This window comes from Podarcis gaigeae (genome assembly GCF_964106915.1).
Source record: "Podarcis gaigeae genome assembly, chromosome: 3".
Taxonomy (NCBI): Eukaryota; Metazoa; Chordata; class Lepidosauria; order Squamata; family Lacertidae; genus Podarcis; species Podarcis gaigeae.
In genome coordinates this window covers 25,889,502-25,915,127 of record NC_139680.1, presented here as the reverse complement: position 1 = coordinate 25,915,127, position 25,626 = coordinate 25,889,502, and the positions used below count along the sequence as shown (strand labels likewise).

At 41.8% G+C, this 25,626-nt stretch overlaps 1 protein-coding gene and 1 long non-coding RNA gene across 4 annotated transcripts in view; one reads left to right on the top strand and one right to left on the bottom strand.

Moving 5' to 3' along the window:
• The window catches only part of PXDN (peroxidasin), a 78,296-nt gene that overhangs the window by 46,932 nt on the left and 5,738 nt on the right, over positions 1 to 25,626 (top strand). For all 3 annotated transcript variants that reach the window (XR_014561900.1, XM_083729910.1, XM_083729909.1), the window contains 12 exons: positions 1,207 to 1,479; positions 1,606 to 1,722; positions 4,062 to 4,220; positions 5,602 to 5,714; positions 6,896 to 7,052; positions 8,540 to 8,648; positions 10,833 to 10,990; positions 13,904 to 15,407; positions 17,223 to 17,357; positions 18,409 to 18,617; positions 21,399 to 21,516; positions 24,195 to 24,327. Coding sequence is in view for 2 of the 3 variants with exons in the window: in XM_083729910.1 (XP_083586036.1) it covers positions 1,207 to 1,479; positions 1,606 to 1,722; positions 4,062 to 4,220; positions 5,602 to 5,714; positions 6,896 to 7,052; positions 8,540 to 8,648; positions 10,833 to 10,990; positions 13,904 to 15,407; positions 17,223 to 17,357; positions 18,409 to 18,617; positions 21,399 to 21,516; positions 24,195 to 24,327 (3,185 nt within the window). In the remaining variant the exon portion in view is untranslated. The remainder of the gene's footprint in view (positions 1 to 1,206; positions 1,480 to 1,605; positions 1,723 to 4,061; positions 4,221 to 5,601; positions 5,715 to 6,895; positions 7,053 to 8,539; positions 8,649 to 10,832; positions 10,991 to 13,903; positions 15,408 to 17,222; positions 17,358 to 18,408; positions 18,618 to 21,398; positions 21,517 to 24,194; positions 24,328 to 25,626) is intronic.
• The window catches only part of LOC310840680, a 55,365-nt gene continuing 52,455 nt past the window's right edge, over positions 22,717 to 25,626 (bottom strand). Inside the window, exons 3-4 of the long non-coding RNA XR_014561991.1 lie at positions 23,270 to 23,342; positions 22,717 to 23,139 (exon numbers count right to left, since the gene is read on the bottom strand). This is a non-coding gene — a long non-coding RNA (uncharacterized lncRNA). The remainder of the gene's footprint in view (positions 23,140 to 23,269; positions 23,343 to 25,626) is intronic.

Here is a 25,626-nt window from a genome sequence, read left to right as displayed (position 1 = left end):
AAAGCTTCCTTCCACGATTCCGGTGCCCTCTTCCCCTCCATAATTTCGTTGCTGACCTCCATCAGTGGTTGTATCAAATAGTCTTTTAATGTCTTATAATACTTGGAGGTCAGACCATCTGGCCCTGGAGACTTGCCCAGTTGCATGTTCTGAATGGCTTGTTCAATCTCTTGTCGTGTTATTTTGCTATTCAGGATTGATCTGTTTTCCTGTGACAATTTTGTCAGTCCATTTTCCCCCAAAAATTGTTTAATCTCAACCTCGTCTTGCGGCCCTGAAATCAGAAATATTTAGGGCCACACCAGATTCCCTATAACACAATAATATCCCTATGATATAGGGCCTATATAACAGGAGGTAGGTGAGATTTAAAGTGCATTAGTTGCGAGTGGGAGCTGAGCACTCTCCTGGTGGAACTCAGTTGCCAGGAACAAGTGCTGCAGGAAGAAAAAACAGTCAGGGATAAACAGCTGTGCAGTGGTATCTTAAGTGGTTACGAACTTAATTGGTTCCAGAGGTCCGTTCGTAACCGGAAACCACTCATAACATGAGGTGTGCTTTTGCTAATGGTGTCCTGCGCCGCCGGAGCACAACGTCCGCTCGCATCCCGGGGCAAAGTTCGCAACAAGGAGACCTACTTCCGGGTTAGCGGAGCGCATAACCCGAAGTGTTCGCAAAGGGGACGGTACGTAACACGAGGTACCACTGTACTGTGATCAAGGGAAAATTCAGTTTGCTTTTTCCTCATGTTTTGCTTGAAATTTCTCGTTTCTCAACTTTTATACAGTGGTACCTCAGGTTAAGTACTTAATTCATTCTGGAGGTCCGTACTTAACCTGAAACTGTTCTTAACCTGAAGCACCACTTTAGCTAATGGGGCCTCCCACTGCCGCCGTGCTGCCGGAGCACGATTTCAGTTCTCATTCTGAAGCAAAGTTCTTAACCTGAAGCACTATTTCTGGGTTAGCGGAGTCTGTAACCTGAAGCGTATGTAACCTGAAGCGTATGTAACCCAAGGTACCACTGTATATGGAATGAACATGAGCCAGGTTGACTAGCCGTGTCCTTAATTTAATAAGGCGCTGAAAATCAATACGATACAGCAGCTTCTTTTAAAGAGTGTACATTTCTTTTGTTTCATTTCTCTAAATGCCAGAATATTGGTATTAACATAGGGTATCTTAAACATTATTCCATTTGTTACAGCTAGGCCAAGCTTTGTGATTCACCCCCAAAATACAGAGGTACTGGTTGGAGAAAGTGTCACCCTGGAATGCAGCGCAACCGGTCACCCCCAGCCACGGATCACATGGACTAAAGGGGACAGAACTCCTCTCCCAAGTGACCCTCGCATCACCATAACTCCGTCAGGAGGGCTTTACATACAAAACGTGGAGCAGGAAGATGGTGGAGAATATGCCTGTTTTGCAACCAACAGCATTGATAGCATCCATGCGACTGCATTCATCATTGTTCAAGGTACGTGGTGTTTAGATCTACAATCTTAAGTACTGATGTTCTGTGGTTCAGTGAGCTATTGGGGGTGGGGGGAATAGTCCAAAGTATATATTCTGACTCTTTTTCCATTTTCTCTTTATCACATAGCCGTACCTCAGTTTACTGTGACTCCTCAAGACAGAATAGTAATTGAGGGACAAACTGTTGACTTCCCTTGTGAGGCCCAGGGATATCCACAGCCAGTCATTGCCTGGACTAAAGGAGGTAAGAATTTAGATTTGGGGGGAAAACTGTACACCTTGAAAAAAATTAATACGTTTTTGCAAAATTCAAGCCATTATGTGACCTAGCAGAAATTGTCTATTTCAGTTTCCCTGATTTTGCTAGAAACAGTTGTTCTTGGTGACTGAAAGTTTCAAAAACTCACCTCTCATTTAAGTTGAGCTTTAAGAGCCCCTGAAGTATAGCTCAGGAGAATTTGGTCATTATTAGGTACAGCTAGATGGTCTCCATTCTCTGGCTGTTCCATCAGTTACCTCTGTCCCACATGTTGCTCTTGCCTTTTGATTAACTTGGAAGATTTTTAGGCTTAGGACTGTATCCAAGGAAGGTTTCCCTCACACAACAGAACTTCCCACCTCTCTCCTTCCTCTGAATCTCTCTCCCCACCTGGCCCCCAAGGTTCAGTTGCATAAATGGATGCTGTTGTGTGAATGGGACAACTTGACTTGATACAACCATCAACTTTAACCTTATCTCCTTCCTTTTTTCCTTAACAGGTTACTAACACATTTTACATGACACATGTTATGTGACCATTACATATGCTTTGAATTGTAGGCACCAATCACTTATAATTTATGTATCTGAAATAAAGACAAGATTTGAGCTTTTTTCTTAGTTGAGAATGACTTGAAACTTCCTTCAGATACATGTTATTAGTTAATCTGAAGTCCAAACAACTTATGTTTACATGATTGTGAAGATATTCCTCTTCTAAATATATTATATGAAGGTGCAGAAGTTTCAGCCGTTCACAGATTTTTCCTCTTGTTTTCCTCTGAAGCTGCTGCAGAGGAAACAGGTGGAACAATTCAAATACACACATGTTACTGTTTACACTTGCATTAAAGAACCTTCAGAATTGTGTTGATCACTTTGAACTGTTGATTTCACTAGGATATGCTTCCAAGTAATTTGTTCATGATCAAGGTGAAAAGCTAGAATTTATTGTTTTATTTCAAAATTTGTATATACAGTGGTGCCCCGCAAGACGAACGCCTCGCAAGACGAAAAACCCGCTAGACGAAAGGGTTTTTCTGTTTTGGAGGCGCTTCGCAAAACGAATTTCCCTATGGGGTTGCTTCACAAGATGAAAAAATCTTGCGTCCCCCAGCGGGTTTTTTTGCTTTTTTTGCCCTTTTCCTAAGCCGCTAAGCCGCTTATCAGCTGTTCCGCTGATAAGCCGCTTAACAGCTGATCGCTGGAAGCCGCTTGACAGCTCTAGCACTAATCCGCTAAGCTGTCAATGGGCTTGCTTCGCAAGACGAAAAAACCGCTAGACGAAGAGAATCGCGGAACGGATTAATTTCGTCTAGCGAGGCACCACTGTATTTATTAAAATAGAGCAGGCACAGAAGAAGATGTAAAAAGTGTAGTAGACAGCATTTGCCATATTAGTACGATATTTGATATTAATTTTCACTTTTTAAAAATCTTCCATTATCTCAAAAGTGTTTTACTTTCTGCAATGGAATTAAGACAATACAATTATAAGAGGAAATCAGTTTTGACTTATTCTTTCGCAATGATCATTTCTGGTATCATTCTTAGTGCTTTAAAATCTCTTTGGCTAAGCTTAATGAAGAAGGCAAATCCACAATTGGGAGAATGCCAAATATGTAAAGGTAAAGGTAAAGGTACCCCTGCCCGTACGGGCCAGTCTTGACAGACTCTGGGGTTGTGCGCCCATCTCACTCAAGAGGCCAGGGGCCAGCGCTGTCCGGAGACACTTCCGGGTCACGTGGCCAGCGTGACATCGCTGCTCTGGCGAGCCAGCGCAGCACACGGAAACGCCGTTTACCTTCCCGCCAGTAAGCGGTCCCTATTTATCTACTTGCACCCGGAGGTGCTTTCGAACTGCTAGGTTGGCAGGCGCTGGGACCGAGCAGCGGGAGCGCACCCCGCCGCAGGGATTCAAACCGCCGACCTTTCGATCGGCAAGTCCTAGGCGCTGAGGCTTTAACCCATAGCGCCACCTGCGTCTCTATGCCAAATATGAGCTTCCACCAAATCAAAGAGGCCTGAACCCAGACCTGTACAAATATGAGATGGTCAAAACAGGGTTGTTTTAGGCTTGAGAATATATATATTTTCTTAAAGTACATTCCCTCACCATGCTGCATTTTCTGGGAAAGCTGGGGAGGGGAATGATATTAACAGGAACCAAGTAAATTTTGTCCATTTTAATTGTCCTATTTCCATCTTCTTTTTGTAAGAACGAGGTTGACAGAACGAAGAAGGCTTTGGAAATATTGTTGACTCAGCGTCAAATCAATGGTGCAATACTTTCATTATTATTTTTTTTTAAATGTGTGTTTCAGGAAGCCAACTTTCTGTAGACAGAAGGCACTTAGTCCTATCATCTGGAACACTGAGGATTTCCAGAGTTGCTTTACATGATCAAGGCCAGTATGAATGTCAAGCTGTTAACATTGTAGGATCTCAAAGAGTTGCTGTTCATCTGACCATACAGCCTAGAGGTAGGTTCACAAAAACTCATGTTCATCCAGATTGTTAATATGTTTTAAACCATCTTTCGGTTTGAAATCCGACTAGATTTTCCATTTTTTGAACATACACATATTAAGAACCATTAAGTATACAGTTGATATACGGTTCAATTTATCTCTCTCACACACACACACACAGAGAGAGAGAGAGAGAGAGAGAGAGATGTAATTTATCTATTGGAGACAAAGCTTGGCACATTTATAGGGAGGAGAGTGATGAAATACAGAATTTTTTCATCACCAGAATTTTTAGTTGAATAGAGAGTTTCTGAAATTTGAGAAGCAGGGCAAGTGGAAAAATGAGGGCTGTAGGGGTATGCCAGTGGGAGCAGCAAATTGGCACTGCCAGTGCGCCCACAGCATCCTGCCATGGCCATCCTCCTGCCTGCTCCCCTTAAGCAGCAGTGATACCCCTCTCAGGAGGAGGGTGGGGCAACATTGCCTGTTTTTCTGTCTGTTGCTGCTGAAGCCTCCATAAATAATTGTTGAATGATATTGAATTATTATTTTGTACATAAAACAGGCCCATTTTTTAAAGAGTATTAACGTGAAGTAACCTCTTACTGGCAGGAATGTTCTTAGGTGAGAGGGATGTTTTCAAGGTAAAAACCTTTACAGTGGTACCTCGGTTTATGAACTTAATCTGTTCCAGAAGTTCGTTCTTAAACCGAAACCATTCTTAAACCGAGGCACACTTTCTCTAATGAGGCTGCCGGTCCCCTTCCACCATTCGGATTCCGTTCTTACACCGAGGTAAAGTTCTCAAACTGGGACACTACTTCCAGTTTTGCGGAGATCGTAAACCAAATCATTCTTAAACCGAACTGTTCTTAAACTGAGGTATCACTGTACTTTATAATGCAATCCTGCACACCTGGAGCTAAGTCTCATTGAACTCTAAGGGACTTATTTATAGTCAACATTCATAGGATTGCCCTGTTATACAGTTGCACCTTGGAAGTCTTGCGAGTCAAACATTTTGGCTTCCGAACGCCACAAATCCGGAAGTGAGTGTTTGTGAACATTCTTTTGGAACCCAAAGTCTGGTGCGGGTTCTGTGAGTTCCAATTGGCTGCAAGAGCTTCCTGCAACAAATTGGAAGCCACACTTTCGCTTCCGAACGTTTTGGAAGTTGAATGTACTTCCGGAGTGGATAACGTTTGACTTCCGAGGTGCTATTGTAATATAATCTTATACATATCTATTTAGACTTAAGCAATTTTGAGTTAAGTGAGGCTTAGCCTCAGGTTTGTGGGTGTACAACTGTAGCCTCGATGAATGTGAATGTTTCTGTTTAAAGACTTTTACCCACTTGTCATTGCTTCTGTGCAACTTTCATTTTATTTTTTAGTAACCCCTGTGTTTGGTAATGTTCCAAGTGATATGACAGTAGTAGTTGGCACAAATGTGCAGATTCCATGCAGTTCTCAAGGAGAGCCTGAGCCAGTAATAACATGGAATAAGGTAATAAACTCATGTTTATAATAAGAATGGGTTTTCAAATTCCTGTGTAGTTCGTTCTTTGCAAAGCATATGGTAGCTGACAGCTGTGGTGCCTTGGTATAAATTATTAGTTTCACTTCTCTCTGAGACCATGTGTTTGGAAAAGTTATTCAAACTGCAGGTACTTAACAATGCAATTAATCTGGAAAATATGCTTCCCAAAGGCAAAGAGCTTATATACATGATATTAGCAGCAAGGGCTTTGTATGCAAAATACTGGGGGAAAAGAGAAATTCCTCATTTGAGAGCCTGGAATACAGTGGTGCCTCGCAAGACGAAATTAATCCGTTCAGTGAGGCTCTTCGTATAGCGGTTTTTTCGTCTTGCAAAGCAAGCCCATTGACAGCTTAGCGGTTTAGCGGCTTTTAGCGGCTTATCAGCTTAGCAGATCAGCTGATAAGCGGCTTAGCTGCTTAGAAAAGGGGGGGAGGGGGAAAAACCCGCAGGAACTCGCAAGACATTTTCGTCTTGCGAAGCAAGCCCATAGGGAAATTCGTTTTGCGAAGCACCTCCAAAACTGAAAACCCTTTCGTCTAGCGGGTTTTCCGTCTTGTGAGGCGTTCATCTTGCGGGGCACCACTGTATTAAACTGTAGGAAGTGACAATGTGTAGCAAAGCCTTTGACAAAGGGAAGGAAGACAAATAAATTTGAACAAGAATGGTCGAAGAGAGCTTTGGAACAGTAAGCAGGAGGGGAATAATAGTTCTAATGCTTTCTCAACTCTGTGAAAAGATTTGGCTATGACCCATCGTCCAGTCTCCATGCTTAGAAATTTTAAAATTATACAAAGCACTGTAATTTATAAATGAAATGCTGAATATATGAGACTCAAAAGTTGCCCTCCTACTTGGTAATAGTATGGGAGGAATTCATCTTCAGCCAAAGGCAAACATTTCAAATTGCAAAAGGAACAATCCCTTCTCCCTTCTCCCTGCATGCTGATCTGGGAGATTCTGGAGCCAATTTTGAGGGGCACACAGGACTTCTGCTTACAGTTGAATCCCATTCTATATTCTTCATGCATAGCTCTCGTTATTAATACAATGTATTTTTTAATTTATTTAAGTTTGTTGGTGTTTGATTAATCACCAGCAGGTGGACTTAAAACAGTAAATTAAATTGGCTTTCCGTTTTGCTGCAGGATGGTGTTCAAGTTACTGAAAGTGGAAAATTTCACATTAGCCCTGAGGGATTTCTTACCATTCGCGATGTTGGACCAGCAGATGAAGGCCGTTATGAATGTGTTGCAAGGAATACAATTGGATATTCTTCCGTTAGCATGGTACTAAGTGTAAATGGTAAGATTTATAAACTGCAGTTGGTGTGGAAGTCTCTCTCTAAAAAAATTACCAGGATCTTCAGAAAAGAAGAGGCTTCCCTGGCAATGCAGTAACTGGTGGTAAAATGTAGAAATTATAAGAACTTACTTCCGGTTCACCAGAAGCGGCTTAGTTATGCTGGCCACATGACCCGGAAGCTGTACGCCAGCTCCCTCGGCCAATAAGGCGAGATAAGCACCGTAACCCCAGAGTCGTCCGCGACTGGACCTAATGGTCAAGGGTTGCAGGGAGAGAATTTCCCTGCTCATCTTTGGATAGAGTAAGTTTGTGTGGTCATGGATAAAAAATTCAGCTAAATTTTAGAACATCATATTGAATGAGGGAAATGGAAAGGTATTTTGAAACACAGGTGTCAGGCACACCAAGGGAAGATAATTTCTACTGCATATTAAATTATTCTTTGTATGGCTTGATGATAAGGTGTCCACCAGCAAATTTGCTAATAAGAATATACATCATTGTCTCCTGTTTCAGAGGATGCTGTTAGAAAGGTAATCTAGAGTTTGGACTGGGCTATTTTTGGCGAAGTTTCTTCCAACTGGCTTATTTTAAAGGCTTGGGTTGTGGGGGGTTTTGTGCTTCTGCAAACCTCAGAGTTTCCACAAGCTTGCTGATATATTTCTCAGTGGCCGTTATGGCTACAATTCTGTTTGACACTCACCACTTTCCTTCACTATTAGAAGGAAGGAGTGCAGGGAAGTTGTGGCAGAATTTCAAGAGACTGAGAATACTGAAGAGATAAAATATTTTCCAGGGCTTGGAGAAGAAATAGGAGTCTTTCATCTTTCCTAGAGACCACCCAGCCTTTCCCCCCCTCTATATCAGAAATGTTGCTAAGATACAGATAAGATTACATGCTGCAGCTGAGAACCCTGGATTTGCTTTAGGGAAAACTAAAGTGTCAGAGATTGGTTTTGCTTTCCCTCTCTCTTTCTTTCTTTCTTTCTTTCTTTCTTTCTTTCTTTCTTTCTTTCTTTCTTTGCACAGCAGACTCTCATGTCCAATGGACTGCCTTTGAAACTCCTATCTGTTTTAGAAGGTAATGGGATCAAGTAATAATAAAAAAAAAAAGCCCAGAGCCTTTTAGACAGTGTGAATCTACCATGGCTCACATATTTTCAGTGTGCCTTTGGATTATATGGCATTGTGGTTTGGGGTTCTTTAACACCTTTGTATTGCAAAACAAAGAACAAATACTAATGGTAATTTATACCTTTTCATTGAACTTGTAGAAGAATGGAGGCATCCCCAACGCAATCTTCTTCTTTTTTTAATGATGTTCTCAAGATATTGAAAATTTTCAGCTGTAAAAGTAAATCTTTTTAGGGGGGAAAAAGAGATTTATTTGTAATAGAAAAATGATGTCGTGTCTAGACTTTGCTCATAGTGAGTCATTTTTGCATGCGGATAAATTTGCAGTTTTTTTTCCCTCCCCCTCTCTCTAGTTCCTGATGTCAGTCGAAATGGAGATCAGTTTGTAGCAAGCTCAATTGTTGAAGCAATTGCTACTGTTGACAGAGCAATAAACTCAACCCGTACACATTTGTTTGACAGGTATTGTCTGGAGGGTTTTTGTTTTATTTTATTTCATCATGACAGTGTGCTGGTTTATTACTTGTTCGTTTTGTAACAGTAGCTTGAGGGGACATGGCAGTTTTGCTCAAAGATCAACTGGATACTCTACATCTTGTAATTCTTTTAGCTACGATAAATCCCCCTCTCTTCACAAGTAATCCTATATAGGCATATCCACACATCAGTTGCCTGCAATCTCAGTGGGTGGTGTAGCACAAAATGCTTTCCCACTGAGGCATAACTAAGCTTCTGGGATATTTCTACTGGTTGTATGGACTGGAGGATGGGGAGCACTTAGTCTAAGGCCCGCTGACTCTTTGGAGACTGGAAGTGCAGAAGCTGTGTATCCGATTCCCTAAATCAGAGCCATGTGGCTTTTCCAGTTTCCAAGTAATTGTAGAAGCCCAACCAGTTCAAAATCTTCCCCATAGAAGCTGTACAGCTATTTGAGGGAGGAAGAAGAGGAAGTATTACTATTCTCCACTGCAATGCGCTCTACGTGGGGCTGCCTTTGAAGGTGACTTGGAAACTACAACTAATCCAGTATGCAACAGCTAGACTGGTGACTGGAAGTGGCTGCCGGAACCATATAACACCGGTCCAAAAGGATCTTCACTGGCTCCCAGTATGTTTCCAGGCACAATTCAAAGTGTTGGTGCTGTCCTTTAAAGCCCTAAACAGCCTCAGCCCAGTATACCTGAATGAGCGTCCCCACCCCTATCGCTCAGCCCAGACACTGAGGTCCTCCTCCGAGGGTCTTCTGCTGGCTCCCTCACTGTGAGAAGTGAAGTTACAGGGAACCAGGAAGAGGGCCTTCTCAGTAGTGGTGTCCTCCCTGTGGAATGCTCTCCCTTCAGATGTCAAGGAGATAAAGAATTACACAACTTTTAGAAGGCAGCTCTGTATGGGGAGGTTTTTAACGCTTGAGCCTAGGAGGTCGGCGGTTCGAATCCCTGTGACGGGGTGAGCTCCCATTGCTCGGTCCCAGCTCCTGCCAACCTAGCAGTTCAAAAGCACGTCAAAGTGCAAGTAGAAAAACAGGTACTGCTCCGGCGGGAAGGTAAACGGCGTTTCCGTGCGCTGCTCTGGTTCGCCAAAAGCAGCTTAGTCATGCTGGCCACATGACCCAGAAGCTGTATTGGCTCTCTTGGCCAATAAAGCGAGATAAGTGCCACAACCCCAGAGTCAGCCACGACTGGACCTAATGATCAGGGGTCCCCTTTAAGCTGCCCAGAGTGGCTGGGGAAACCCAGCCAGATGGGTGGGGTATAAATAATAAAACTATTACTATTATTATTAAATAACAAAAGTGCTTCTTCATGCAGCACATATCGAGAACTCACTCCAGCGGCTGCAGTTACAGCCACCAACTTGGATGCCTTTAATGTAGGGTGAGACAAATTCATGAAGGACAAAGCCATCAGTGGCTGCTAGCCACAATGGCTGTACGCTACCTCCATAGTTTGAGGCAGTATACTTCTGACTACCTGTTGCTGGAAATGCAAGATGGGAGAGAGCTACTGTCCTCAAGTCTTGCTCATGGGCTTCCCATAGGCATCTGGTTGGCCACCATGGCAACAGGATGCAGGAGTAGATGGACCACTGTTCCATCCCACCAGGGCTCTCCTTGTGTTCCTATGTTCTCATGCCAATGTACACTTGTCCCCTTTTGAAACAACACTAGCTTATCTTTGGAGACAACTCTCCCAAGTTTTGAAGCATACTTTCAGGATCCCAGTTGTGCACATGTATAGCTTTCCACTCAGGTCTTTTGGAACTATTTCTCTCCCCCCCCCCCATGAGCTGTTCTGGGGATCTAGTGAAATGTGTCAACAAGGGGTTCTTTTCCCCTTGTTTCGTTTTGTGGTCGTGCAGCATGCTTGACAGTCCTTACTCAACAAACCATGTGAAGTTGTCAGCTGCTGATACTTTATTTATTTATTTCTTGCTTGCCATTTGGGGGATAAGCAATCAAGGTATGTATTTATGAACGACTCATTGCCAATGATTTAATATAACAATTAGAGCTTTTATAGTTCGTAGTCTTCATATTAGTAACCAGTCAGCACATAGTGTTAAGGGCACAGCCGCTTTATCGCACACATCTGGATGTCTCTGTTTACCCTTTTACTTTTATGTCTTCTTCCTGTTTTCATCTATTAGCCGTCCTCGTTCTCCAAATGATCTGCTGGCCTTATTTCGATACCCAAGAGATCCTTACACTGTTGAGCAAGCAAGAGCTGGAGAAATATTCGAAAGAACATTGCAGCTAATTCAAGAACATGTGCAAGATGGTCTGATGGTTGACCTAAATGGAACAAGTCAGTGCTTTTGCCTTGTGTGCTCTAATTATGCATGACATTAGCCTGGAGTGGCATAGTCCATTGCTGTGTGCCTTATCGTCCAGGTTTTGGCCTGTTTGTCAGAAGCTTGTATACAGATGTTGTGTGCTGTCACTGGGTGTAGAGTTATGTCGTGTGTGTTGTGCTATGTCCTGTGTTTTGTTGTGGGGCTAGGAGTTGGTGGTCAGTTGTGGGTTGTGTGGTTATTGTTTTCAAATCAGTTTAGTGGCAAACATATCCCTCCTGTGAGTTCCATCGTTGGTATCAGGGCCAGATTCTAAAGGTGGATTTGGGAGGTGTGGACATGACAGTCCCAGCTATGCCAGCTCCATTGCTAGATTTGAGCATCTCTGCCAGTGTACCACCTGTGACAGTGGCATGCCTTGTGTTCCTTGTTTGGCATAGTGGGCCTTCTCCACCTCCTCTGTCCTCTCGGCTGGTGTATCTTGAGCGTAGGGTTTTAGCTGTATATAATAATTAAAATGCACATCTGAAACCTTTTTTAAAAAATTCTTGCGCCAGGAAGATGTCTCTGATCTAAACTACTTCCGGCAAAGTGAAAAGCAATGGTGGTGAGCAACCTGGTTTCATTTTCCCTCCAGAAAAGGTGCTGTGGGGGTAAAATTAAATGTTCCATCACAAACATAAAGCGCTTGGGTGGGAAAAAAGTTGCAGTGGGTGAAGGAACAGGCTGGGAATTTGAAGCTAGGGTTCTTGAGCTACAGGCTGGGGCTGAGATAGTTTGTGCCCCAAATGAAGGAATAGCCATTGACACATGGCATTGACACCGAACAGCTGAAAGGAGTGGTGTAGACTCCATGAGCTGGAATGAAGTATGTGAAACCTTTGTAAGTGCCTCAAATAGCACGTACACAACAGGTTAAATTCAAAAATAATATGTAGCGGGATTTTAAAAAATGTTTTCTCTCCCTCCCCCTGTTCTTCTCTTTCAATGTGTCTCTCTCCTCTCAAACTGCATACTTTACAGTGGTATCTCGCAAGACGAATGCCTCGTAAGACAAAAACTCGCAAGACGAAAGAGTTTTTCGTTTTTTGAGTTGCTTCACAAGACGAATTTCCCTATGGGCTTGCTTCGCAAGACGAAAACGTCTTACAAGTTTGTTTCCTTTTTCTTAAAACCGTTAATACCTATGGGAATCCGTGCTTCGCAAGACGAAAAATTCGCAAGACGAAAAACTCGCAGAACGAATTAATTTCGTCTTGCGAGGTACCACTGTATTCTGAAAGCAAAATGCAAATAGCATGTTTTAGCACCAACGTTCATCCGAGGGTTTCAGAAATGAAACACATATGACTTTTTACTTCTTTCCCTCTAATGTGAAACGCTGCTTGAGGATATGAGCAACTCTATCTCCACACTGCTTAAAGCGTGTTTTGTAATCACCTTTTCTGACAAGGCCTAATAATTGCCCCGGTGGAATACCCATATCCTTAGTCTGAATGTATCAACATAAGCTAAAATCGCATTTGTAAAGCAATTATTTCATAATCCTCCAAGGCCTTGTTTTTGGCAGTTATCTGTGCTTGAGGCATGTTGCAAAGTAGTTGGAAGCTACACTAAAATCTTAGTAAAGCAGAACAGCTAGGACTTGGCAGGTAATGAACTGCTGCAGCCAGGTTGATCATGTGAAAGGAAATACTTTTCCTTAGGATAGTTCTTCTGTTTTGAGTAATTGTGAGTTTTATTAAAGTATACTAAAAACTTAAACTCAAAACCCTGAACTAAGCACAAGGTTCTATGCTTCATGGTTTTGAAACGTTACCAAATTTCTGCACATAATTCGGACTAAACAGATAATTTATACTGAGTCGTTTATTGTCTTGTCGCATTCTCCAAATCCAGATCATGACTTTGACAATGTACATTTTTGTGTGTGGAACTGTTGTGATATATTTGATTGCAGTCAAAACAAACCATTTTCAAGTATAATTGTGAATAAAATCCTAACATTTCTAGATTAAATATTATATAAAATTATTTTAATCATTCTTAAAATGTAATTCACAAACAATTCTGGCAATAATACAATCATACTCGATATGGCTGAAATGATAAGTTTTTTTTCTTATTGTCTCTTTTTACGAATAAGCCTTGGCTTCTAACATATGTTTGTTTGAGAGAAACAGGTTGCAAATTCTTGTTCACACATAACCCCTAAGCTGTAACTCCATGGTATGTTGCCCTGCCCTACAAAGGAAGCAAAACAGGGGTTGCTGAAGCTGCAGCTTATGCACAAATTTAATTTCCATAACATTGTATTATGCCAGCATTATGTGCAAGCAAGGGCACTGGTGGATCAGTTTTTTTAAATAAAAAAAAAGATTGTGATTAAGTTATTTGTAGCTTGTCTCCCATTACTTTAAGTAAGTTTTTTAAAAAATACTACTAGGAAAAGAATAATTTTTGTGCTACCTCCTAAAGGTGATCTGCAACCCTGCACCCACTTCCTCGTGTACTCAGGGGGAGCTGTATTCTCAGTAATGACTGTGTGTGAAGTCAACTGGTTGATTAATAGATCAAGTAATGTCACACCTTTTGAGATATCGCAAGAGGGAGCATTCTAGCTTATGATATAATAAACAGAAGCTATCATTCATCATAGCTCCTGTGCCTTCTTTCCGAAAGAAAATGGCTATCTTTAATATTTTCTTTCCCGTTCCCTATTGCAGTAACACACCAGAACCAAAAGAGCCTCAAAAGGTAAAGAATTGTGCCCCTTAACTCACAGTACTCTGATTTAAAATGCCCCCTGACTAATTAGTTTATCAGTGTTGTAGATTTTACATGGTTAAAACTGATTAAAGCATTTTTATTTCCAGGACTTAAAAAGTATTTGATTCGTCCCTCTCTCTCTCTCTTATCTGTTTCAGGCTATCACTATAATGACCTTGTGTCTCCACAGTATTTGAATCTGATAGCTAACCTCTCAGGCTGCACGGCCCATAGGCGTGTGAATAACTGCTCAGATATGTGCTATCACCAGAAATACAGAACACATGATGGGACCTGCAATAACTTGCAGCATCCGATGTGGGGAGCCTCCCTAACAGCCTTTGAACGCTTGCTGAAGTCGGTCTACGAAAACGGATTTAATTTGCCAAGGGGCATTGGAGCTAACCGGCGTTACAATGGACACACACTCCCAATGCCACGCTTGGTTTCAACTACACTGATCGGGACGGAAACAATAACCCCCGACGACCAGTTTAGCCATATGCTGATGCAATGGGGCCAATTCCTAGACCATGACCTGGACTCCACCGTTGCTGCTCTGAGTGAAGCCAGGTTTTCTGATGGCCAGCACTGCAGCTCCGTTTGTACAAACGACCCCCCGTGTTTCTCCATCATGGTGCCGCCCAACGATCCTCGAGTCAGGAACGGAGCGCGGTGCATGTTTTTTGTGCGTTCCAGCCCGGTGTGCGGAAGCGGCATGACTTCCCTTCTCATGAATTCGGTTTACCCACGAGAACAGATCAACCAGCTGACTTCCTATATTGATGCGTCCAATGTGTATGGCAGTTCGGATCACGAGGCACAAGAAATCAGAGATTTGGCAAGCCACAGGGGGCTTCTGAGACAGGGCATTGTGCAGAGATCTGGGAAGCCTCTTCTCCCATTTGCTACCGGCCCACCAACTGAATGTATGCGGGATGAGAATGAGAGCCCGATTCCTTGCTTCTTAGCCGGCGACCATCGCGCCAATGAACAGCTGGGACTCACCAGCATGCATACCTTGTGGTTCAGAGAACACAACAGGATTGCCACAGAGTTGCTGAAACTCAACCCACACTGGGACGGCGATACAATTTATCACGAAACACGCAAGATTGTGGGTGCTGAAATGCAACACATAACGTACAGCCACTGGCTGCCTAAGATTTTGGGAGAGGTAGGATTGAAGATGCTTGGCGAATATAAAGGTTACGACCCCAATATTAATTCTGGAATAACTAATGAATTTGCAACTGCCGCTTTTAGGTTTGGTCACACGCTGATCAATCCCATACTGTATCGGTTGGATGAAAACTTTGAGACTATTCCACAAGGCCACATACCTCTTCATAAAGCGTTCTTCTCCCCGTTTCGGATTGTAAATGAAGGAGGCATAGATCCGCTTCTAAGGGGTTTATTTGGTGTCGCTGGTAAGATGCGTGTAACGTCGCAGTTGCTCAATACGGAATTGACAGAGAGGCTTTTCTCCATGGCACGGGCGGTAGCGTTAGATCTGGCCGCCATGAATATTCAAAGAGGTAGAGATCACGGAGTACCACCTTACCACGATTTTAGAGTTTACTGTAACCTTTCTTCGGCTCACACGTTTGAAGATTTGAAAAATGAAATCAAGAATCCTGACATCAGAGAGAAACTCAGGAGGTAAGTGTTAGATAAATGTGACTTAAAATAAAAATGTACTTATTTGGTGGGAACTAAACATTCTTATTTTTTTAAACAGAAACAATAAAACACTCAATTGTAAGTTATGTACCGTATTATTCGCTCTATAAGACGCACCAGACCACAAGACGCACCTAGTTTTTGGAGGAGGAAAACATGAAAAAAAATATTCTGAATCTCAGAAGCCAGAACAGCAAGAGGGATCGCTGCGCAGTGAAAGCAGCAATCCCTCTTGCTGTTCTGGCTTCTGGGATAGCTGCGCAGCCTGCATTCGCTCCATAAGATGCACACACATTTCCCCTTACTTTTTAGGAGGAAAAAAGTGACTCTTATAGAGCAAAAAATACGGTACTTTCAAAGGGCTGTATCCAACACTTCTGCTCACACAACAGGACTTTGCCTTCTCCTCCTCCTCTCCCTGCATGCTCCTCAGATCTGCTCCAGAGGATCTCCTGATTCTTTAAAAGAGATTTTGAGGGTGCATGGTTGGGCTATAGGAGAGAGAAGAGGAGGAGGAACCAGCAGCATTGGATACAACCCAGAATGTTTAATTTGATGGCAGTCTGTCAATATATTATAGACACATATTTAAACTTGCATGTGACACTACTGCCCTTAGACAAAACTAAGAATGCCTTTGTGCTATCTAGATAAGATTTATTTAATAGATTTACTGAACCAACTAATGTTTAAAATGTTGGAGGTTACTGTCAGGGAACTGCCATCGGAGCCAGAGGCGGAGGGAAGGCTCCAGAGCGATGCCGGAGAGGGTCCCAGCAGGGAGAGAGGCAGCCCATCTGCTGGGGAAGGAAATCAGCGTAACACCAAGGGGTGAAGGGGGATTCGGGAGAGGAGGCTCCAGGACTCTTCACCGGAGACCAGCAGGGAGACTCCGCTGCCCACACCCTCCCTGCACAGAAGACTTCCGCGCAGGGAGAGTAGGAGGAGACTTGGCGTCAAAGAACTTCTTTGCTGGAAGAAGTTCAAGAAACGCCCACTGACGGATTCTGCCAGTGACTGAGACAGCCACGAGTGAAAGGCTGTCCAGAGAGAAAGGGTTCAACCAGGCAAACCTAGCCAGGAGTGGCGGCAACTTACGCACGAGCAACCCCCTAGAACCATTACAGTTACCTTCTGAGTTACAGCAAAGGTTTACATTACCTTGCTTTAGAAATCAGCTTACAGAAGTCAAATGGAAATAAGGGCTCAAACCTGCCTGGAAGCTGTGCTGACTAATCCTGCAGATGTGATCTCATCCTCAGTCTGGGGAAGGAAAGACACTGTACACATCCAAACAGTCAGCGAGTGCAGAAAAAAGGGGAATGAGAGAATTGGCTCAAATTAAGTCCTACATAAACACACAAGGGGAAGGCAACCAAAGTAAAAACCAGACTGCCATCTTTCTACCTCCAACTGTGTGACATTTCAGCTGTCATTCTTCAAAGTGGTATAAGGCTGAAATTGTGTGTACTGTATGATCTTTAATCATTTATCCTTTTTTTACTTTTTTTCATATTCTTTACTGAAAAATATACAACATTTTAGGTGCACACAGTAAGATAAGACACAAAACAGAAGAAACAAGAAATAGTACACATGTAGAAAACAAAACACAACAACAACAAAAAATATATTGTATACATTACAAAAAATGGGGGGGGGGACTTCCTATTGTAGTTAACCAGTCCTTAATATAATATGGTATTTAGAAAATAAGGTATATTTATGGAGAAATTTAACAATATTTGGAATTCATTTTTAGAAATCCTCAATCATTCATCTTACTTGTAATAGGTTATATGGTTCACCACTGAACATAGATTTGTTTCCTGCTCTTATGGTGGAAGATTTAATTCCTGGTAGCAGATTGGGACCAACACTGATGTGTCTCCTGAGCACACAGTTTAAGCGTCTCCGAGATGGGGACAGGTAAGTTTTGGTAGAAAATAAAAAACCATTCAAAATGAATAATTTCACCATCTTAACAATAATCAGCTATAGTGGCTGTGTATCCTCTTTGTCTCTTATAGTTAATTAGTCTTTCAGTTACCATACCAGGCTACAGATAGGTAGCCGTGTTGGTCTGCCATAGTCAAAACAAAAAAAATTCCTTCCAGTAGCACCTTAAAGACCAACTAAGTTAACTTAGTTGGTCTTTAAGGTGCTACTGGAAGGAATTTTTTTTGTTTTTCATACCAGGCTAGTATAGGAGGAAGAGTACCCTGTGGTAAAAATGTAGGAATTGGTTGGGGGTTGGTCAGATTTAGAAGTTGATTGTGCCAGATCCAGCCCCTGGGCCTTAGTTTGCCTACCTATGGTCTTAAAAGTGCTATTTTTCTAGAAAAAAGAGGTCCTGGAGCTCACTATGAACACCTCCCTTATCATGGCAATGGCACCCACCTGAGAGATGCCGGAACTGAGTTCCGGCTAGAAAATAAAGCCCTTGTCTTAAGCAATATAACACAGCTTCTCAGGTCTCTGATTAACTTGTTTAACAATAGGAACACCAAAAAAGGGGCTAACCTCCCCTGATCCACCATATAAGTGAAGTAAAACATGGAGCAGGTTTCTATTGAAATACTGTCAGCTCATTTCAGTGTATGTCTCACAAAGAACAGTAAGTAACTGACCACCATTTTGCAGTTATTTTAATGCTCAAGGCGATTTGCCTATCTTCTCGAAGGACAGACTAGTCCTGGTTTACTGGAATATTTTAATATATTGACATTGGGTTTTCATTTAAGGGTCGAAATGGCAGGTGAGCTAAGAAATACTCGTCATCAGGCGGTGGTGATTCATGGAGGTGGAGTCCCATTGTGCAAGCATACCATGTTCCATGCATGCAACAACTTAGTTGACTCCCACCCACAGTCCTGATAATTGCAGAGTTTAATCCCATCTTCCGATGGAATGTTCTATCCATATTTTTTTTAACTGAAATTTGTCTAATGATTTTTTCTTACTTTATGTGAGACTATAGGTTATGGCATGAGAATCCAGGTGTGTTTACTCCATCTCAGTTGACTCAGATCAAGCAGGCATCCCTTGCCAGAATTCTGTGTGACAATGGCGACAACATAACCAGAGTGCAACGTGATGTTTTCAGAGTGGCTGAGTTCCCACATGGATATGGAAGCTGCGATGAAATTCCTAAAGTAGATCTCAGGATGTGGCAAGATTGCTGTGAAGGTAGGTAGACACCCACACACAATTATTCTGAAAAGGTAATATAAATAATAATAATAATAATTTTATTATTTATTGGATTTGTTTGCTTCTAAGTTGCTTTGGGGTTGATAAAGCAATTAACAGACAAACAAACAAAAATACCCACATAGATACATTAAAAACATCCATCCACTTCCAAAAGGCTACAGTTAATGGTCAAAGGCCTGGTTATAGAGGTAAGTTTTTGCCTGGTGCTGAAAGATGTATAATCATGGCACCAGGCGAGCATTCTACAGAAGAGGAGCCACCACAGTAAAGGACCATTCTTGTGTTGCCACCCTCTGAAATAGGCAGGGAAACAAGTTGAGGGATATAAGTTATCAAGTTCCTTTCTCAAAGCAACTGTTTGATGTTCTAAGGCTTTTAGTAGTTCTTGCACAAATCCTGCTGAATGTGGCTTCTTATAATTGACCTAGGGACATGGGTTCAAATGCCTGCCGTGTCGGGAGATCTTTGAGAAGTGAGCATTCTCCCCTAGAATGACCATTCTAACCCAGTCTTAAAAGGCTGGTGAGAAAGGGTGAAAAATACAATACCCATGCAAAATACAATACCCTCCCCAATAAGGACATTTGAAGAAAGATGGAGTATCCATGTGATCTACAAGTATTTCTTAAGCACTGTGCTTGAGTGGTCCATATTTGGCAAAACCTCGACATCATATTCATTATGCTTAATACATGTTCAGTTTGGACTGTACCATTTGAGTATGCTTTGGCTCACTTTGCCTGAACCTCATCTGCTCTCCTCAAGAGAAGTCTATGGCTAGCACTGTTTACAGTAAAGTTTATCCTTATCTCTTAGACAGTCAGCCTGGTCAATTCCCCCTGGTCCCTTCCCAGACAAAACAATATCAGCAGTTGGGAAGGAGAGGAAGTGGCAGTTGTGAAAGCTCACTAGGAACAAGACAGGACTCATTGTCTCTTCTGCACTGGAATTTAGTTGGCGTGCATGAAGTTTGTAGTCTCCTCCTGCCCCAACCCCTTCAATTTTAGAGGCAGAAAGAAATGTAAATCCCATGAGCCCCAATGGGAATAACAGTCCTCAACATGATCAGGACCTCCATTTTCCATCAAGAAGAGGTCACCAGTGCCTACATTATCTCTAATGAATCTTCACCACAGGTGGTTACCCCTCTCCCAAAGATTAAGGTTTTTCTTGGTTTAGGAAGAAGTAGGAAGAACTGGCAAGGGTGACACACTAGGAGAGGCCTACTTTGAGCTGCAGCTGAATTTGAGGGGCTTAGACCCTACTCTAAAGGGAGTGAGGATCTTCAAACCATGGGTATTTATATTTCAGGCTCTCCCAATTCCAAATTTGTTCCCATCTCACCCCTTTCTTCCTCAGGAGCTAATGGAAGCTTTCACTATTTTGAGAAAAAGCAAGAAGAGGCTATTACACTTACAGACATTGTTCCTCTATATATTGGAAAGATCTGCAAACAAGCACTTTTCAATCAAAATTTGACAGTTTGGCCAAGGTGTATACTATAAAAAGCTGGCCTTTTTATTGAGTCTTTATTATTGCAACACTACATAATAGAATGTATCTGTTTTTATTATCCTTCCTGTTTTCCTTGCGCCTAAATACTTTTCCAGGATAGAGTTTAAATTATATTTGTTACTGAAATGTATCTCTTCCTGGAACGTTTAGCAAGTAGTAAAGCAGTGTAATAAAAAGAAAAACAAAGTGGCTCTTCCTCTGCATAATAACAAAATCCAAATACTTGTTTGACAAACCATTGCCGCCACAGAATTACTGTTTTAATCTGGTAAGCAAAGTAGTTTCTCTTTGTGTGTGTCTCTCTCAAAAGTGATTAATATTTCATCTTCCTTTTGTTCCAATGCCGTTGACAGCTTTCTTGCCCTTTTGAGCTTTCCTGAAATGCACATCTTAAAGCCTCAACATAAGCCAACCCTCTCAAACCACAGATCTGCATAGTGATGCCCCCTGAAAAAGGAATCTGTTCATATCTTTCAGGCAGAGAACTTTGATGAACATACCTCCTCTCTCAGCAGTAAATAGCACATCACTAACATTCTCTTCCACTCTCAGCCAGCAAATCTACTGTAGGAAAGCTTTCCACAACCCTAGTGTGAGTTCCCATACTATTCACCACCCCTGTCTTCCCATCTCTTAAGGGGTAAAGTATATAGCACCTGCAAACAGCTGCCTACCTCGGCCTCCAGTGTATAATCAAACTTCCTGTAGATGTTTAATTTCACTGTAAGTGAAGTTTCTCTCTCTGTGTATGTCTCTCAGAGAGGTACTTGATATTTCACTAAAAGATTTTAGGGAAGAGGTTATTTTGAGCTTTTCCATACAGTTTTCCAAGCCAGAAAATTAAAAAGCCAATTACAGTTTACTGGGCACAATAGGTAAAGGGTAAAGGGACCCCTGACCATTAGGTCTAGTCGTGCCGACTCTGGGGTTGTGGCGCTCATCTCGCTTTATTGGCCGAGGGAGCCAGCATGACTAAGCCGCTTCTGGCGAACCAGAGCAGCGCACAGAAACGCCGTTTACCTTCCCACCGTCCCACCTATTTATCTACTTGCACTTTGACGTGCTTTCGAACTGCTAGGTTGGCAGGAGCAGGGACCGAGCAACGGGAGCTCACCCCGTTGCGGGGATTCGAACCGCCAACCTTCTGATAGGCAAGTCCTAGGCTCTGTGGTTTAACTCACATGTCTTTAAAATCCGAAAACTTGTTCATAAACCCCATAACATTCTGTTCAATTTCAGACTGTAGAACTAGAGGACAATTCAATGCATTCTCTTACCACTTTCGAGGAAGACGTTCCCTTGATTTCAGTTTCCGTGAAGACAAGCCATCAAAGCACATGAAAATGTCAAAAACAAGGTAAAGGATTTATTTATTTATTTATTTATTTATTTTTAAAAATGACAATATGTAAACATGCATGTTATTACTGAGGCACAGAAATCTTTGGACACCTCCCAAACATTCTGCTGCAAGTCTTTATTTACTTTTGTCCTTCAGCACATGAATTTTAGGAATGTGGCCGTATCTTACCAGCTAGGAGGTCGTATGTCTTACTCGTTTCCAAAAGTTGCATTCCTTTTATTTCAAGTGCTTCATAATTAAATAGCTTTAGAAGGAACTCTTTCTTGGCAAATGCATCACAAGCAATCATTCAGAATCCCAGACTTGTTTTATCTTACATAGGAAAAATAATTTGGGGCAAATACATGGTTATTCAGATTGCAAGGTTGGCTACCTGGTGTGATCCAAAATGCGGTCATTTTTTGCGCTGTTGTATTTTTTATGGGTTGCTATCCTTCCAGAGATTCATGCACTGAGTGCCAGACTACTATTCAAAATCATTTTGATAAGACCAAGTGGATTGTGAATCATACAACAAAGGTGTGTTATCTCCAGTGCTGTTTAATATTTACAATAAGCCATTAGGAGCGGTCATTGGGCGTTTTGGAGCGAGGTGTCGTCAGTATGCTGATGACACTTGGCTCTAGTTATCCATAGCATCTTACAAGGGAGATAACTGGGGAAGCCTCAGTAATGGGAGCAACAAACATGTCAGAATATCATGTTACGAACAGGATTATTGGATTCTTTAATTAATAAAATCCCAGTTCTAAAGCAAATAACATTTATTTTTTAAGAATCTTTTATGTCCTACTAATGTACAGAGCTTTTAATCATAAAAATCCTGAACAGCTTTGCTAATCCAAGTGTACTTTTTCCACCTAGGATGATAGATGGGCCTTCCTAGGACTGTGACATCATGCCTTCAGTGCATAGGCAAAGTAATTTATGAGTTGCATCAACAACACACCTAAATTACATTTTGGCCTTTCCGTCTCTCCTGGTTTTTGTCCCTGAGCAGGAGGGATATGAGCATGATGTAAATATCTTAGGAAGTTGAAGTGTATGGTTCTTGTCATTTTGGCTATGGTTGCATGGTAGGTGGGAGAAATGCTTAAAAATGTGTGTAGTACACACTGTAACAGTCTCAGATTTGTAAAATAGTATGTAGCTTGCAAAACCTGTAATGGGATACCATGCTTGGAAATTAGACAATCACCAAGTCTTTAATCTTCCATTTGTTTATGAATCAGTCTTTTAACATATGCTTATTTCTAGTGAGAGGCATTTTTTTAAAAAAATGCAAAGGTAATAAAAATGGGGGGGGGGGATGACTGTCCATGTTTCAGCACTATGAAACAACAATAAACAAGGGTTAAAATGAATATGATGCACTTCTTAACATATAATAAAAATACTATTAAGTAATTTAAAAAAGCAGGGAAGACCAAGAATGCACCAAAAAACCCCAACAACCCTGGTTTTTGCCTTTTAAATGCTACCATTTTATATACTTCCATCAGTTGCAAAGAGATGGAAAGAGCTCAAGTTCTTCATTGTATTGATTATTAACTTTAGAAGCAAATATGCATCTGCACAGTAGAAATTCCTGTTCTGCTGTTTCTAGGATACACTATTCTGTGAGTGGGAATATAAAATTATACTTAAATAGCCATATATCTTCTAAAGAATAACAGGGTCATTCTACACCTTAATGAAATAGCATCTTTCCATGGTCAAGTGTAAATACATAGTGAGTAATGCTTACTTGGCTGAAACGATGTCTCTTTGGTCAACCTTTTCAGATTGTTTCAAGCCTATGCTCTTCTTCACCAACCCTCCTGCAATACAAAGGGGTCAGTTTTTAGCATTCAAGTACAATGGGGATGTTAGGACTGAATCCTACACTGTGCTGTTTTTCCCTTCAGCACCAATCTCCTTCTTTCATTAAGTGTTGCCTAAGTTTTCTTTGTAAGTAAAACTGAGATTCTGTTGGAAGAGGAAATAGTAATTCTGCTACATAGGTCACATTTTATACACTGGAGAATAATAATGCATGTGTTCACTTGTTGCTGTAGACTTTTAAATCTGCATTCTCTTTCCTGATCTTGGCTGGCTTTCTCATCCTTATCTCAAGTAACATGGGGAGGAGAGAGGATTAAAGCACTTTATTAGACTGCTAGCCTTCTGATTTTTTTTGGAATGTATTACTGGCATTTATTTTACCGGTAAGTCTGCAGAATGTAAAGCTCAATAAAGAGAACACCTGCCAATCAGCATATTCTTTTTTTCTGCATGCGGTAAAGTTTATGCCAAGTTTCACATCGTGAAAGAATTCTGTTACAGCAGCAACACCTATTTCAAAAACATCTTGAGGAGAAAGCACTTGCCATCTGGTCTTCACTATGTGGAGTCTAAGAACTTTAAATGACTATATCAACTCTGCATCTAATTCAGCACCAAAGGGTCACCATTGCAAATCATAACCGTTGTGGAAAGTTCCTAATTCTTTTCTGCCATTGCTAGATCCTCCATTGTGTGTCTGCAAGGGATTGAAACACCTAAGCCTAATTTGTACATCATAAGCATACTAGTAAACTAACCTTCTTTATAGAAATGTCTACGTACAGTATCAAAAAAGAAATGGGTTGCCCCTCCTGCTTAATATACTGGTTAACTTTTTGTCGTTGCAGTTCTGCAAGGGAGAATAAATTTTCTAACCTCACCATCTCATCCTTTGATGAGCGCAAGAAAGCACCCGTCATGAATGACTTCAAAGAATTTGTTGGTGACATGCAAAAAACTATCACGGACCTCAGAAAACAGGTGAACATACAAAAGGTTCTTCAGATAATATTAGACTGTGTGGCACAGAAAGTGATTCAGCAGTATAATCCCATACATGTCTCATCAGAAGTAAGTCTCACGAGTCCAATGGGGCTTACACCCAGATAAGTGGGTGGAGAGTCACTGTCTTAAGCTCCCCGCTCATTGTATGAAAGAATGCATGTAATGGGTTGAAAATGTGCTAACGGCACCCACTGCAGAATGGGTTGAGAGTTGCACACAGGAAAAACAATTCACTGGAGGTCTGGTTGACCCTCTAGGATGGCATAGAAGGTGGCACGAGAGTGGTGAAAGGAATTGGTAAAAGAACAGTTTCCCCCCACTGAATTAAAGGCCCTTCCACTCCTTGAAGGAATCCTTGTGGCAGTGGAAGCATTTTTAAGATCCAGGTGTGTGTGTGTGTGTGTGTGTGTGTGTGTGTGTGTGTGTGTGTGTGTGTGTGTGTGTGTGTGTGTGTGTGTGAGAGAGAGAGAGAGAGAGAGAGAGAGAGAGAAGGAACACTTGTGCATTAAGACTAGCACTTGTAGTTGAGATACAGGGAAGTGCAGAGAGAGAGAGAGAGAGAGAGAGAGAGAGAGAGAGAGAGAGAGAGAGGACTCCCACAGGGCTATTGTGAGGGTGGCGGAGAACTATGAATGTTGCTTTGAGCTCCTCATAATGAAGGCTGGATATACATACAATAAATATGTAACTTCATTGTGCTCAACACTGGACATCTCAAATACATCTCTTGGCTTCCATCTCTTGAAGTGAGTAGGACATCCTCAATTACACACATATGCCCTTTCATGTGTGAATACATGCCATCAATAAGCAGCAAATCTTGGGCCTAGAACAGTGGTTCCCAAACCTCAGGCCATCACCTACTTGGTTCCATAAGCTCACCCCCCAGTGCCCCCTACCCTATAAAAAGCATTGTTCAGAATGGTCTTTTGCATATGATAACACAGCAAAATTCAAAACAGTAGCAATTAATTGCACATTTATCCAAAATTCAAAATAGTTCCAAAAATTCAACAAAATTGATGAACTTGATCTAGTAATACCAGGTTTTCAAAGTATCATAGTCATTTATACCTCTTACTGCCCCCTTGCCTCTTAGAGCGCCCCCTCTTAGGTAATCCCACTGCCCTCCAGGGGGCAGTACCAACCACTTTGAATGAATGAATTGATTTATTACGGTCACAGACCAGAAATACCCACTTTGGAAACTACCAGACTATAACTTCTGCTTGACCCCATTCCCTCCAGTAGCAGAGCTTTTTGACAGTCAAATGA